Source organism: Galleria mellonella, unplaced genomic scaffold (genome assembly GCF_026898425.1).
Source record: "Galleria mellonella isolate WM207_F2 unplaced genomic scaffold, CSIRO_AGI_GalMel_v1 utg172, whole genome shotgun sequence".
NCBI classification, from domain to species: domain Eukaryota; kingdom Metazoa; phylum Arthropoda; class Insecta; order Lepidoptera; family Pyralidae; genus Galleria; species Galleria mellonella.
The window spans coordinates 435,302-452,329 of record NW_026442015.1 but is presented as its reverse complement, the minus strand read 5'-3'; the positions used below and the strand labels follow the sequence as shown (position 1 = coordinate 452,329).

The following is a 17,028-nucleotide window of genomic DNA, read 5'->3' as shown; positions in this document are numbered from 1 at the left end:
TAAGTACGCATTGTCAGTTCTACAAAAGAGTGTTTGGAAAACTATATGCTAAAGAATTATTAAATGAATGGCGACATATATTCTGACAATAGCTAGGTATACTAGGTACGTAACAGATCTGTTTTATAACTAGTTTTCGGTTTTTTCCTTTAATACAAGAAATTCTTACTAATAGACGTTGCTAGTATAGCGATTAATGATGCACTAAATGTAGACTTTTATTTGTTTATCCTTATTAGCCAAGAAAACTTGTGTAAATGGCGAGCTAAATGCATTATATTGTCTACCAGCTAACTATTAGCTAAAAACAGAAAGCAATTGAAGAGCATTGGTTTTAAAACTTCTTAATATTTATTTACGTCAATTTACATATGTAAGATGTGGTGAAGAGCCCACCTCAAATAAACGGGTAGAGGTAAAGACAGACAAAGAGAAAGAGAGTGAGAGACATGTGGTGGTATTTGAATAAATTATTAGTGGTTTTTATTTTCAAAAAGATTTATTTGATAGCGTAACATACTTCTAATTAGCAAAGACAAATGTGGCCCTGTATATCCCTGTCGTGAGGGCCATGATTCAGATTAAGAAACAATGATGTAGGATCCACGCTAGACCCGTTTACTTTATAGACGCACGCGCCGCTCCGCTTCGACGGACACTTGCGCCAGCGCACCGAGGACGAACTAATTTCACAACATTATTTACATTCTAAACCTCATTCAACTTTATACTTATTTACATTAAATATATATATATATATATCGATATTTTTGCACATTCAAATAAATATTAAATTTAGACAATTTTTATAAACGACTAGAGGTTTTATTTAGTGTATGGTATACCCAGTTATTATACTAAAACTCTGATTTAATAATTTTGAACAAACTAGACTCTAACTCATGACTGTAAAACGGAAATGAAACATAAGTTTAGTATATACAGGAGTATTATTTAGAATGAAAAACTTTTTATTCCGGTTAATAATATCCCGGATACGCAGATGAGGTCACGCTAGTAATTATATAATATTGCCACTAATGCCCGTAAAATTTTTAGAAACCTGTAAGTCGTTATTTTATATTATAAACATCCGTATAAATTATAAATTTCTATTACGTATACATTTACAAAATACATAATTAATATATTTTTTACTTAATGACATACTGGTACAGACATGTCAATATTATTTTAAACTTGGCATGTAATAAAAACAGAATAAGGAAGAAAATTAACTCGAGACAACAAGTTTGCTTAGGACTATTAGTTTTTGCAATATGTGTTTAATTGTACATACTTGTATAGTGGTAAACAGTTGAACACAGTAACACCTCGTACTAACGTGACAAGTAGGACTTTGCGATAACCGCGTAACTTGAATTCGCGTAAATCAGAATATATTTTTGCTTACGCATTTCTATGATTTCCTAACTATACTTCTATTTCGTGGGATATTTTCGAATATACACATTAGGTTAACAATAGTGGAGGAGGAGTGAGTAATCAACAATTGTGTGGTACTTAAACAATCAAATTGATGGGATTTGAAAATCACGTAATTCTGAGTTCGCGTAAGTCGGGCTAGCGTTAGACGAGTTTACTGTATTATAAAATAAATATTGGCAATTACTATAAAACTTCCATGAGTTTTATAGTAATTAAATTAATAGTAAGGAGGGTTCAGTTTTTTTATCACAATAAATATACAACAGTATATCTAACAAGGTATGCTGTACAAATTATATACAATATCCAGTAAAATTACTTAAGTAACATTTTTATACACGATTATAAAAAACAAAAGGATTTTCTTTGCCTAAGTTGTGTATATGTGTATGTTTGTATGTGTGATTTTGATAAAATTATTTACCCATGTTGGTTCCAAATTTTCTTTGATTTTTTTTTATAGTATTAAATCTTCAATTATTACTTTATAAAATTTGATGTATACTTTAATTTTATATTACACTTTTAATCAACAGTTTACAGATCTCCAATCCAAATAATAACTTATTTATCAAAATCAGTCAAGCAGATTTGTTATTATGATGCTACATATCGTAGTATTTGTACTATTATTTGTATGAGCTACATGTAATTTAAGTTAATGAATAACTACGTACAACATGATACAACTTAATGCCATATTAATGTTTTTCGTTTCTACACTACAATATGCTAAAAACAAAAACAAAATATTTTCAAGGTTGAAACATGTATAATTATAGTAAAAAAAACATCAAAATATTGCTAATTACTGTCATTTTCTAAACCGGTCTGAAATTACATAAGATTTAAAAATTAAATCATAAAGAATTATGTCATATATTATAATTTTTTCCGAAAGAAAAAAAAAATAACAAGAGACGCAACATCAGATTTGATGAGCTCAGAATGACGATAGTAATTTTTGTATTTTTCTCAAAATTCCCAACAACCCAACAATCCACCTAATAGAAAATAACAATTACTGCCTGCATATAAACAGTACAAGATATCACACAATACCCACATAGTATCGCCTATAGTACTCCAAAGCGTTGCCATCGTTAGAAATAATTCTTAGGAACTAAGGTTTTATAAATTCTTGTGTCAAAAACTGATCGAAACAAAAAAAAAAGCAAAAGACGCATCGCTGCTTCCCAATCGCGACATGATATAATTAGGTAAAGAGACGACTAAACCTGACGGTTATTGAAAATACCTCAACTATGAAATCTAAACGTGTTATTGTTAAACTAATGTTACAAAAGATAGTAAACTCATTCTAATACCTGTTTAAAATATCATCTGTGATGCTATTTTTATGAGTTGTCAATTTTTTTTGTCATACGAGTATATTTATGTAGGAACTTCTATCTCGTATTGAAATTTAGTCAGAATCAACGAGGCTCTATTGCATATATAAGTAATTTAGAGACAAAAATTTACGCAAAAATACAGCCAGTTGCCATAGCTAAGCATACAATCTACGTCCTAATCACATGGTAAATGGTAGTATATGTAAAGAAGATATTACTTGACATAATATTTACTCTTAATCAGAAACATCTTATAACGGAAGTCTAGAAAATTCTAATCACTTCCAATTATTGACGTCACAATAACAACCTATAAGGAAATCAATAGAATTAGCTTGCATGTTAATTATCAATTCTATTGCTTTATACTATAAGATTCAAAAGAAGTTAGAATAATTGTAACTGTAACTTATAACTTTGACTCTTATACATGTAAACGTAAGGTTCATAAGATATTGGTGCATATGTCACACAATAGATTAATTAAAATTGTTGAGGTTAATAATCTTTTGTTGTTGTATGTCCTTGCTGGCATGTTTCCAAGTTCTTCCCCTTAAGGTGATCCCTTTGATATAAAACGTGTCACATAGATATTATTATTCTATATCATAGGAAAAGCTGTAACTATTCCCAACAATCTTTAATATTTTTCATCGTATAATTACATTTCTGTTTTTCCAAAGGTTAACTGGGAGAAAACACAATATAGCATTAATAAGTAGGTATAACTAAAGCAGGTAAACGATTAACGTTTTAGTTCGCTAGTAGAGCACTTTTTAAATAATAAAAGAAAATTAAAACGTTCAATTGTATTTGAAATTTGACAGAAATTTAGCGACGCTGGCATACTTCGCTATGAACTTTTTAACCGACTTTGTAAGAGGGAATAGAGACTCGAAATAAAACATAAACCAAAATACTTCTGTAGTAGTAAACTACAGCAATAGGTCGTAAATAAGTTGTTATGATGGTTTAAAAGAGATTTTTTTCCAGAGATTTGTGGAAACGGAAAATAACAGACATTTGCAAGTATAAAAGATAATGTCGCCAAAATTACTAAAGTATAATGTTTATTGACATTTACATGACAATTGATTTTCTTTATTGACCAGATTACAAAAAAAAATTTTGTGTAAAAGGCGAACTTAAGCAGTTACTGAAAATTTGGATTTTGATTGCAAAAATGTACTTGAAAAAAGCAAAATATGAAGTAGGTGTAAAAATTTTAACTGTAGATTTATATGTAATGTATTCTATGGTTAAATTTTTAGTTGGTAAAATACCGGAGCACTTTTTAAATTATCAGTCAGAAACTTTGAAAAATGTTAAATTGTTTTTGAAAAATTGTGTAGTAATCACACTACAGTAAGCAAATGTAATGAATACTCTTAAGATTTTCAAGTATAGTTATAAACCATAACTGAAATCAACAATACATAATATCTATAAACATAATATTCATGTCTACAAACGATAGTTAGAACTTTATTTTTAAATATGTGAAATTGTAATTGAAATCCCGCCAGTTCAATTGGTGTTTGCTGGTAGAATATCAGTGCAGTGAAGGTGACCTGTTCACCGGGAATTAACTACGATGGTTTTAAGGACGACCTCACAAAGGTCGCCCTCATTAGATATATCTTTAGCAATTGGGCTTCTAGATCCAATTACTAATAATCAACCAAGATGAAAAGTGATAATCCATTTTTTATCTGTTACTATACTATACTAGTATTTTTTTTCTTGACTATTTTTAAAATAAGAACATAAGACATTTAAAAGTATACTCACATTGTGCCTTTAGCGACTGTCATGTTTAGGTTGCTGAGTACATGGTTGGGCCTTTTTTTAGATCCGTAGTGTTTGAACGCGTGTCGAACACACACGGCTTGCTGACGCTTCTGCCACATCTAAAATAGAATTACATCCATTACTAAAGTCAATATCACTTATTACTTAGATTATATCTTAAGTTAGAGCTTCAAGTGTCAAATAATGGACAAAAACGATCAACAATGAACTATGACACCCATTTTTCTGTTTAATTTTATTTTTCTTAAAACATACATATATATGGTCCTAGCATAGAATGGGCCATCTTTTCCTTTCCCGTGGGTATCGTAAGAGGCAATTAGGGGAAGTTAATGGTCAAGGACTGGGTTGCCAACCCTCAAGCGTAGCAACCACTGGCAACCCCCCTCTCTCCCCTCTTTATGAGAGAGACTTATGTTCAACAGTGGACAGTTAACGGCTGATATTATGATACTGATAACAAATATATATTTAAACTTGTTACTGGTAAAACAGTCATTTTAAAATAGACGACGTAAATAAAAAAAGAGAATGAAAAAATAAAACGCACTATTTTTCAGTAATACAACTATAAATTATTTAGAAAGACTTTTTGACACAGCTTTTGTATTAAGACATTTTATTTAGAACCTATAGTGTTTTTTTTTTTTTTTTTATATACAATTATGAAAGTTAAAAGACATAATAAGATAAAGACATGATAAGATTGATTTTTTTCTACTACCTGTCAAAAAATTCCCTTGCTGTTATTTTTGATCACTGTACAAACTATACACTGAATAATTATATTCAATATATAATTAAATATCATATGTATAGTTTGTCTTCTAAGTAAACATTTATTATATACCAGGATATAGTTTTTTTACACAACAAGTGTTTTCTGATGAAAGTTATAAATTTATTAAAAAATACTTTGGTAGGTATATTTTTTAGGTTATATTTTTGTATTATATATATAATTTTTACATAAAATATGCTTATTAATTATCAATTTTTTTGCCAGTTTTGTCTAATCCGGAGGCATAAATATGAATAATGTTCAATTAGGATGTGCTTGTAAACAAGTCTCTATAACTATAATTAGAGATTATTTAATATAGTACATATGACCTTGCCCCTTTCCCATTACATGGAGTCAGTAAAGTATAATTTTGATTATCTATTACCACCTAAACACTATTAATTACTTATTAAAAAAATATTATTTTTCTCTCGGCTTAAATAGGTTTTTTTTTATAAAAAAACTTTTTTTAATTTATGTCACTCTCTTTTTACTAATTATACATATAGACTAATTACTTCTAATACAGAGTTTTTAAAGTATAAATAATATATTAATAACAAACAAACGGACTGCTAACTTGATTTATAGTGGTAACTGCTAAACTTGTCCGTAATTATAACTATATAAACATAGTTAATTTTAAACTTTCGCGTTGTTTACACATATTTTAAATATACAATTGGGACTTTGAAAGCTTTTAAAGATTGTGTATTTAAAATATTTAAACATAATTAAAAATTTTGTTTTATAAAGGAAAAACAGCAATTTCTATCGTGACAAAGTTAATATGCAATCAACAAAGGTGGAAATGACATCAGATAGATGTCAAAAGGGCATCATTGCCACACAATTTGAAGATGTCCACTAATTTCGTGATTTCAAAGTATGTTCTCTAGTAAAATCTCACCAAATTTAATGTAATAGAGAGAATTGAGATTTTTAGAGAAAATTTGAAATGAAAAACTTATGTCGACTTTTTATTCTACCCTTATTCCATTAAATAAAAGATCATATTCCCTTCTAAAGGGGCACTAACACACCTGCAATTTCTCTGATGTTGTGTGTATGATGGGCGGCAGTAATCACTTATTATCAAGTGAGTAATATACTCGTTTAGCCTTATGTTAAAAAAGTTAACACAAATACTTCTTAATACGTGAAAAAATAAGTATTAGAACTTAGTTAATTAATAGAATGATACAAAACACTATATAAACATAATTAACTTGAACATGAGATTCTCAGAAGCTAATCACGTGTAAAGGGGTTCCTCACGAGTCACTAAGGGGTGAGAAGGCCATTGTGTCAAAAGTCAGCCTGCTAATTTCTACAGTACAAAGTGTCATTGAGATCCGCTTATGTACTCGTATTCTTCACATTTCATGGTATTATGACAATACAAACATATTTTGTATACATAAATCCGTCAATTTCTCGTTTTTCTTGTCTTATGAGTAGGCAGTTTAAAAATATACAACATCAACACAAGTTTAAATTAGAAAACAAATAGGTACTAAGTTCATAATGCAAATTCACAAATACTAGTTTCACACCACGGTTTTGCCCATGTTAATTAGAATAAAAAGTGTAGATACTATTACGTGTAAACAAATTATTATTTTGTCTATTTTGATATTAGATATTATTTGATACAAATACTATCTCGGAGTTTTTATGAATATGATCGAGTAATAACCTACCTGATGGAAAGTGGTAGCCGTCTCCTATAGACATGAGCAGTACCATGGACATAACAGAGTGTACTGTTTCACTCATGATTCCTCCCATGCGTTGCCATTCCTGAGGAGTCAGGTGTAATTTCCCAGTACCCTGTAAATTCACTGTCATATCCCACCCTTCAAACCGAAACACAACCATTCAAAACCAACTACTTCACGGTAGAAACATGAATGGGACAGAGGTGCCCAAGCAAATAACTTTTTGTACAAAGTCTCCCTCTGGTGGAATTTATTAAAATACAGCTATAAATATATACAATACCATCTTTTGCAAGTAGTTTTGTATGCACTGACTTGAATTATAAATTATGAAAGTGAAAAATAAGTAGGCATAATAATAAGTCACGTGAAACTACTGGGTACGGAGGCGTAAGCCGTTCCTGTCTATAGGCGACGGTTACCACTTTCCATCAGGTAGGTTATTAGATTATTTGCCATTCTATTTCAAAACCAAATCGTGAGTTAGAGTCTAAATAGAAAGCATAGTGATCGTCATCTCTAAATTTGATCGTCACAGAATATATTGTGTCTGAATTAATAATAACTCACTATCGTAAGATCCGTGATCATCGTTGACTATTGTTTTCATAATTAGTACAATCATCCTGTATTTTAATATTAACATGAATACCTAAACGTAGTAATACATTTTAAATAAAAGTTTAAGAACTAAATATGAGATCTATATCTATGAAAAGCAAGAAAATACAGTTTCTATCTTTATTGTCTCGATAAAATAAGACGTCTAAGTTTAGTCGGGAATTTATCTTCTTCTTATGCTGATATAACTCGAGAAGGAAGTTATATCAGCATTATATGGAAGTTTTATTTTTTACAAAACTATGTTATTGATAATCATATATATATTTAAATGTGAAAGCTTGTTAAGATGTTTGTTTTATTACCTGGTCACATTTAAACGGCTGAAGAAACTTAAATTAAATTTAATCCACTTTTTTCATATCCCAAGTAATTAATGATAATAACAACAGAATAACAACAACAATTATTATTATTATGACGAATACTCACTTAATAATAAAATTACTAAGCATTTATTCTTAAACCACAATTAGTCATTACATTCCCCATAATATTTATTGTATGTAAATGTAAATATTATTCTGAGGGTGACTGACTAGACAGGTATTTACTGAACAAAGAATGAAAATGTCTGATAAAATTCTTCGTCGAATAATTATTTCAGCTATTTATGCAGTGAATATAAATCTGATGCACCTGAATCCATTGATTTCCTGCGACATATTTGAAGCTTATCTTAATAAGTAATGAATACTACTTATGTGAATATTAATTAATACGTAATGAAGTTTTTGAATTTCAAATATATCTGTCGATTGTCTACACTACAGATTTTAGAGCTGGAAATTCACAAAGGTTTAATAACTTTACGGCAATCATATCATACTAGCTTTTACCCACGACTAAGTTCGCATGACTGGGATATGTTGAAATGAAATTAATTGAAATGATTTATTTGCAAGAGTTCATGATACATATTGATAGTTATTTAACATATATCAAGCACTTATATGTCCCGCCAAAACTATGATTATCATGAAAATGTAAAATAATTTACAATTTAAATTAACTCTATATATTTTGAGATTATTTTGATTTTATTTTAGTAATCTTATATAATATAATTAATTCATTCTTATTCATAGTAAATTAAAATGTTAGAAATTCAATAATTCATTAATGCTATAAAACATTTTTCTAATAGCTTTAGCTAGTAATTTATTATAAATTTTAGTCATCATATTACAGCTGCTTTTCTCAAATATTGTACTTTAAATAATGTTGGATATCAAGCTCTAAAGGATTAGTATTGTCGCTTTATTTTCATTTCCTTTACTTTCTCATATACTTCCCAGTTCATAGCACTGTACATTCGATCGACTATTTTTCTGGCTACCGACAAAGCTCCAACATTATATGTATTTTATGTATGTTCAATAATTCAATTGCAAACCTTGATAAAGTGCCAAGTCGTTTCCTTCCTACAGAAACGTACATTTTATGACTGCTTCATAAGGCCTAACAGCTTATTGTATTTGTCGAGATTGTTTATATACGATTGTGTACAGCGAACGTGCCATATCCTTGAAATCTGGTTAGTTGGATAAGGTGTGGTCTTGGAATTTGAGATTTAAGGATATTGTAGAAATTATTAATTCTTGGTGCTTTTTTTATAAAACATTTTGTATTGATATTTTAAAATTATGTGATTATTGTTGAATAACATTTCATTGATAATTTTTGTTTTTATTATAGTATTTTTAAAAAGTTTGTCTCGTAGGATAGACCGTTTTCAAATAAGAGGATAAAGATTATGATAATCATCTAGAAAGCGTGCTTTTGGTTAATAAGCTATTATAAACCGGTATGATGTAATACTAGTTTTTCTTAAACTAACTTCGTAGGTTTGTTTATGAATTCTAAAAACTATAAATATAATAAAAATATATTTTCATTTACTTCTACGTTTGCTTATTTTTCATTCGCCTTATAGAGGCAGACTGTAGATACTCAAGTAATTTTGAACATTTTCCATTTAAAAAAAGGTTCGAAAATCAACATGACTATTTGCTTAACCCGACACGGCGATCGATAAGGTTCCAAGTGTTCCAACCATATGAAGTATTAATAAATATCCTCTTTATTTTATACCTTTACAAATATTGACTCACACTAATGCATATGATAATATTTTATGAATGTTCCAGTAAATTTATTTAGAGGGCTTTATATAGCAAATATTGATAAATGATTATTCTTCATGTACGTAGGTCCTTTTAACATGAGTTAAAAGACCTACGTACATGAAGAAGTGTTGGTTTTTGTAATGGATTTACTGTTCTAAGCACTGCTCACTCTCAGTCACAATGTTATTCTAATTCATTTATTGTAGATATATGATTAAGATATATGGTAAGCTATCAATTTTAATTGTATCAAAATTATTTTTAGACATTTAGTATCTTGCTTTAATGGTATTATATATGACCAAATTAAAACATGGTAATAATGCCACATAGAGTAACAGAATATAAGAGTGATAAGAGAGACAGTTATTTAAAAGTCTACTACCATCAAACGTTATTTTTAACCGACTTTAAAAAAGAGGTTCTCAATCGGTTGATTTTTTTGTTACCTCATAATATTTATAATCCGATTCGGAATTTTATCTGAAAGGACATACTTTCAAATTAGTTCCACAGAAATTTTATCAAAATCAGTTCACTACTTAGGTTTCTAAATAAAAATGATTGGTTTTGTGACAAAAAAATCGACTTCAGTTTTTTCTGGAATAAACTCTTAAATTGTAATAAAATAGAAGTTCATTTATTCAATTTAATGCAAGGTTCAATTATATTAGCAATATCAAATGACATATCATTTATAATTGATATTTGTCGTTTTAGTAAAATCAATGTATATGTGCGCCATCAAGGGTTGAGTCGATTTGGCTGCTCGCGAGTGTATATATATAATGCATATTAAGAGTGAATTTATGAGAGGAGCTATGATATAGATTATTATTGTAACTGATCTATACATACAGAACAAAAACTATTAGGATTATATTGATGCCTTTTAGAGAATCTTCATTTCCTCCTCCCAGGATCTAGAGCAATTGCCAAAAGTAACAAAATGCCTTAATATAATCATTTATTCTAAATGAAAATAAATATTTACTTTCGCCCGAAGCAGTGAAACAACTTGTTCGGACCAGTGCCCGATCCTCCAAAATTTTTATAAAATAACCTTTCTTTGTGGGATAATCCTCATAGACATTCATTCATCTCGGATAAATAGTGAACAAAAGCCCTAGGGTGTTCCCTCTACTTGCTTATCATGGAGCTACAGTATTGGTGCGGTCTTGGTCTTGCACGAACATAACTTGATTTTGTTGTTTCTTTTAATTCATACCCATTCTAATTTGGTTACGATTGAAGTCATAATATTAAATTATTATTATATTTTAGCATTTTATGTGATTTTAATTTTTTATTATCGTGTATTTTTCGGGATTTTAATAACTTTACTTGGACTCACCGTGGATTCTTGTTTCTCGAAAGGTACAGAGAATTGTATCTGGCTCATTTTGGACTCCTTCTCGTCGCCCATCGGCGACGGAGGCGAGGTCTCTCTGTGAACAAGAAACGTAAGGACTATTAATATACATTTTTTCTAAAAATATAATTCGATTTCTATTAATTATTTTTTACACTACTAGAAATGGAAAAGAAGCTGATGTGCTTACTTAGTGAAAAGTAATAATATAAACAACATTATAAAATATACTGTGATGTCCACGGTACTCTGTACTTTTATATTATATATATATATATATATATATATATATATATATATATATATATATATATATATATATATATGTTACTATCTCTTGATCAAAATAAAGAATTTATCTATACTAATATTAAAGTATAGTTAAATTTTAGACTTGATTATTTGTTTGTAATGAATAAACTCAAAAATTACTCAACTGATTTTAAAAATTCTTTCGTCTATAGAAAGTTACATTATCAGCGAATAATATGGGCTAATATATTATTACTGTAAATTCTATCTACTGCTGTGAAGTCAGGCTAGATTGATAGTCTATTATATTTATGTACTTCACATGCATTGTCTGGGAAAATTATGAATATTTATACCAAAATCTGCCAACAACGTTTCCATTAGTTACCTTGTATATTCAATTTTCAAAAACAATTTTCTGTATTTCTGAATGATTGTTTAAAAATATTCCTTTTTAATAACATGTTTTCTTAATAAGGTATTGTGTAGCTATATTCTGTTTTTACTTAAAACTAAATACTTAACTACTTTATATATACCTAATAAGGTAAAATACATATATTTACTTAATTTTATTGTTGTGTGGCCGTTAATTAATTTGTTTATCACGAGTCTAGCCACACTCTCAGATTAAATCAAAATAAATTATACATATATCTATATGACAAGATCAATAAAATATTTAAATTAACTTTTTTTTAATATGCGTTTAATTAAGGATTTTTGTTTTTTAACAAGTCAATCTCATAATATCTATTTAAATAAAAAAAAGATTAGATACCATAAGTGTTAATATTTGAACCATCCAAGAAAATTATGATAGTAACATAAAAGGGCAAAGACCTTGTTATTTCCATACATCCATCACAGAAAAAAGCTCACCTAATTCGCGCCAAACGACGACGGCCATAAATATAAACCCTTTGTCTATTCTAAACTCATTTTTAATTCAACAGGCAAAGGCATCATCATTCACCCGGCGTGCGACATCGTCGTTTTGACATATCGTCCACGGTCACTATGGCGAAATTATTACGATAAATTACGCGGCGGAACAATTAAAACTATATCCGTCTCTTTCTACATTATGGTGACCTTGGTAAGTGGAATAGCACCGACTGATGTCCGTTAGGTACGTCGTACGTAGTGTTTCGTCAGAGACGTCAATTAATTACTAATTGATTTGACGTAGCTGTTATACTATTCACTATTTAACTTCGTCTAAATTTGTTAGGATAAAAAAATGATAGAGATAAATTGAAAATGTCATTCTTTAAAACTATCTCTAAAAGCCATTATTTTTAGAAAAACGCTCAAAAAGAGAATATGGGATCTGCGGTGAAGAGAATAAATTCTGAGCCGGCTATCTCTGAATCTTGTGAATTTTAAAAATACTTATTTTATCTTTTAATATCTATTGCTATGTGTATCCCTCCGCTTTACCTACGGACGTATCGTGATGTGAGTAGTCTATAACCTTCCTGAAGAAATGAGCTATAAAATATAAAATGAATTTTTCAAATCCGTCTGCTAGTTACGAGTACAGAGATTAGTGTTCAAATAAACAAAAAAACAACTTGCTGTATATTAATATCAATAAAATTATTAAGACACTTATCTATTTATTTATAAATCGAAAGCTGATGGAAGGGATCAATTCTCTTAAATACTTGATTGACAAGTATAAGCTTACTCACTTCTTCTGTCTAATTATTATTTTACGAGTATTTAAAAGTTTAGACAATCAAGCAAATATACGATAAGTATCTGTTGTACTCGTATAGTTATTATGATATTATTTACTATTACTTCACTTCAAATTATGTCTTTGGACTCACAACCAAAAGCATAATTTAAAATTATTGAATGTTGCCCAATCAAATGTATACAGCCAGCAACATGTCAAACTGGTCGTGATACTTACTGAAATTCTATACATGCGTTTGGCTTATGACCGTACAGGCAAAAACGAGTTCGCAAAACTAGGACTTCGTGTTTATTAATAGATACATAAAAAATAGATAAATAAAAAAATTTTACGTACATAATTTTATATAGTATATGTAGGATGAAATCTAAATTATTAGCCGCACTAAGAATCTATTCATACTATAGAATACTAGCTGTATTCCGCGGTTTCACCCGTGGTCGTATCGTGTTGTTAATAGCTTATGACCTTCCTCAAGAAATAAGCTATCAAATGCGAAAAGAATTTTTCAGAGCGGACTGGTAGATCCAGATATTAACGCAATCAAATGACAAATTCTTCTACTTTATGTAATAGGATATATATGTATATATATATGTATCTGTTAAGCTAGTATGCCCCGCATACTAGCTTAACAGATGGGTGGGTCATATTAGCACGGTTGAAGTTTTTTTTTACAATTATTGACCTCATTCACAGTATTCAGGAAGTGATTACCAGTGAAACAAAATGATTTTTCTAAAGAAACATGAATCGATAAATGCAATTTTTTTTTAATCTATTAAATCCATTGTACAGTTCTTCTAATTAAAGATATAAGTATCTACATTCCATCGTCTATCATTACAATAATAATTAGATAAATTATGTAGTTTTTTCTAAGAACAAAATAATAAGATATTCATGGCATTGTTGCGTGACATTGCATTTCAGTCCATATTATTATTATTATGAACGTATAATTAATGATGATGTTCTATAATATGAACCATATATTTTGCTTTGCAAAAAAAAAAAACAACTTCCATCATGAAAACACACACACACACGTATATTTTTCGTAAATACTTATCTTACATTAACAATATTTGAACTTAAAATAGATTAAGAGATTAACACGGTACTAATATCAATTATAAAAAGAATTGTGAATATCGATTCAAAATTAAGATTTATTTAACGTAATTACATAACATAGTCTATAAAAAAAGAGAAGATAAAAACCTCCTTTTTAAAAGTCGCTTAAATACGAAATATTCAAATTTCCCCGCGAACTATAAAAAGGGCTATAATCGGAGTTTCGCTGCGTAATAGAATTCGAAGCAAGGATATCCGCAAAAGAATTGGCATTATCGATATTACATTCTGCCCATCATAATAACCACATATATAAAGACCAACAACCAATTGGTTTGGAATGGTAACATCGTACCTGTAGTTAAACGAAATATAAAATGCCAATCCTGCTACGAGTACACAGAGAGCTTCATATAAACTGGAAACACCTCCCTTATACGTAAAAATGTCAAACCATTCAAAATCCTATTAGTTATTCAACTGTTTTGACCTTTGCCTTTGTACTAATTTCTCAAATTAAAAGACACTATAATAGTTAAAGCAGGTTTGTAGGACGTTTTAGTTTTTATGAATAAGTGGATATAATATATGTCATCTAGTCTGAAAATACACACATGAACTTGTCTATTGACTATTCTTTCTTTGGAGATGGCTCTTTTGAACAGTGGACAATAAACGATTGACATAAAACTACAGTAATAATAATAATAGGTAAATATGTATATATTAAACAGATGTCTATACGACTAACATGTTAATGAATTTGTCCTTACAATTATTTAATAAAGAAGCGCGACAAATAAATGTAATGGGTGTGGTGTCATATTTTATACCCTGTGACTAAACAGATTCTGTGAATATGATGGAAATACCAATGTTCTAGCAATTCCATTCATATCAATAGGATTTCCGAATGATAAATCGGAGATTTAAGCAGATTTATCGTAAAGAAATAAGTAGATAAGCCGGTTTTTATTAAGCGGAAGTTTATCGTAACCTCATAAAAATGTAAAATTTACCGGTTTTTTTTCTATCATGACTTGTGGTTTTTACTTTATTTCAAAGAAAAATACTACATTACTAGCTAAATATTAATAGACAATATTAATAAATAGGCAAATTTATGATACTTTGGACATTATTGTAATTTTTGTAGAAGTTCTATTTTTTTCTAAATAGCATATATTAAGCTATATATGTTACTTGTTAATAATATATCTTACTATAGACAAAGAACAATCTAAAATCGGTTGAGTAATTTTCTTCATTACAAACAAACAATAAAATGAAATCTTTCCTTTATATAATATTAGTACAGATTATTACAAACACACAATAAATATCATTTTTTTATTATTATTTATATTATTTATTTTTCTTAACTATTTCTATCGGGAACAAAAAAGCGTATGCATAACCAATGGTGATTGTCTTTAATAATTATGCATGATTATAAACACAAGGTAGTTTTAATCATAAATGCATCAGTATAATCGCTGACTTAGCAGACGTGCACAGACGATTGAGTCACGTGCATTGTATGCAGAAATGCATATTGGACAATACTACTGGTCGTGAAAATCACGTATATGGGTAGGAAATAGAATAATTTCAATAGAAATATATTAACAATATAATAATATTTACATCTGTGATACGAATCACACTTGTTATAAATATTACTAGTTCGTATAATTTGAAATAAACCATTATTTTAATGGAAAAATAACTAATCTATACCCTTAGGTCTTCAAGATCTGAATAGAAAAATGCACTAATATAGAAGGCAATATAGCAGGGTTAACTGGTATATTAAGCTACTTAACTCAAGAGTCCTGTTTAGGGATTGTACAATTAATTTTGCATTTTTTTAGAATACACTTAGCGTCAGATATCCAGCTACTATAAGAATAATATTATTAAAATATTACAATGAGACCGAAACAAAAGTAGTAGTCTTTTTCAATTAAAAGAAAAAAACAAATATAATAATCTTTTTATTTTATTAATATACTTTACCCAAAAGATGACTGGAAGAATCTGTTTAGTGATAAAATCGCCTTTTGTATCGCTTCATCTTAATTATTTAATATATATTAAATAGTAACATGACATTAGTTACAAAAAAAGTAATATTAATTATTTGTATAGCTGTTTCTTTTTCTCCTCTTTCTTGAAGACGATTAAAAATAATAACCATCCCTTAAGTTCCATAAATTCATGTTGATGAATTCAATAAACCTTCAATCGTTTACCAACTCGTGTCAATTAACCTAAGGTCACATCTATAAAAACATGTTTATATTCAATACCAATCATCTTCTCAGCTCACGGGAATCAAAAAACACATAAATCGATGTACAATACGTGTGAACATAGTTTTTGTGTCCATTTCTTATAAATAATTATGCATAATTACGTATTTTTATAAATGAATATGTATATTTTGTGTTATTTTCATATGATTTAAATGGAAAATAGAATTTAACTAATGGTATATTCAAAATATTTGAAATTAGAAGACGGAAAACACGGAGCGGTACAAGTAAATATTGCTGCACAACTAGCAGTTATTTCAAAAAAAAGAACATAAACTTCGCAAAGTCAATAAAAATGAATGAAAAATGTATATTTTCAAAAAAAAAATCAATATCAATAGAAATCGATACAAGAGTAAACCCTATGGATTACATATAAATACATCCAAAAGAGTTTAGAATTAACAATATAATCATGTTATACACACAC

General features: G+C 28.7%; 1 protein-coding gene across 2 annotated transcripts in view; it reads right to left on the bottom strand.

Annotated features, from left to right (window-relative positions):
- Window positions 1-17,028, bottom strand: part of LOC113514215 (ABC transporter G family member 23) — a 95,483-nt gene that overhangs the window by 22,411 nt on the left and 56,044 nt on the right. For both annotated transcript variants that reach the window (XM_026898231.3, XM_026898232.3), the window contains 2 exons: window positions 11,226-11,319; window positions 4,596-4,714 (listed from right to left, as the gene is read on the bottom strand). In XM_026898231.3, coding sequence (XP_026754032.1) covers window positions 4,596-4,714; window positions 11,226-11,319 — 213 coding nt within the window. The remainder of the gene's footprint in view (window positions 1-4,595; window positions 4,715-11,225; window positions 11,320-17,028) is intronic.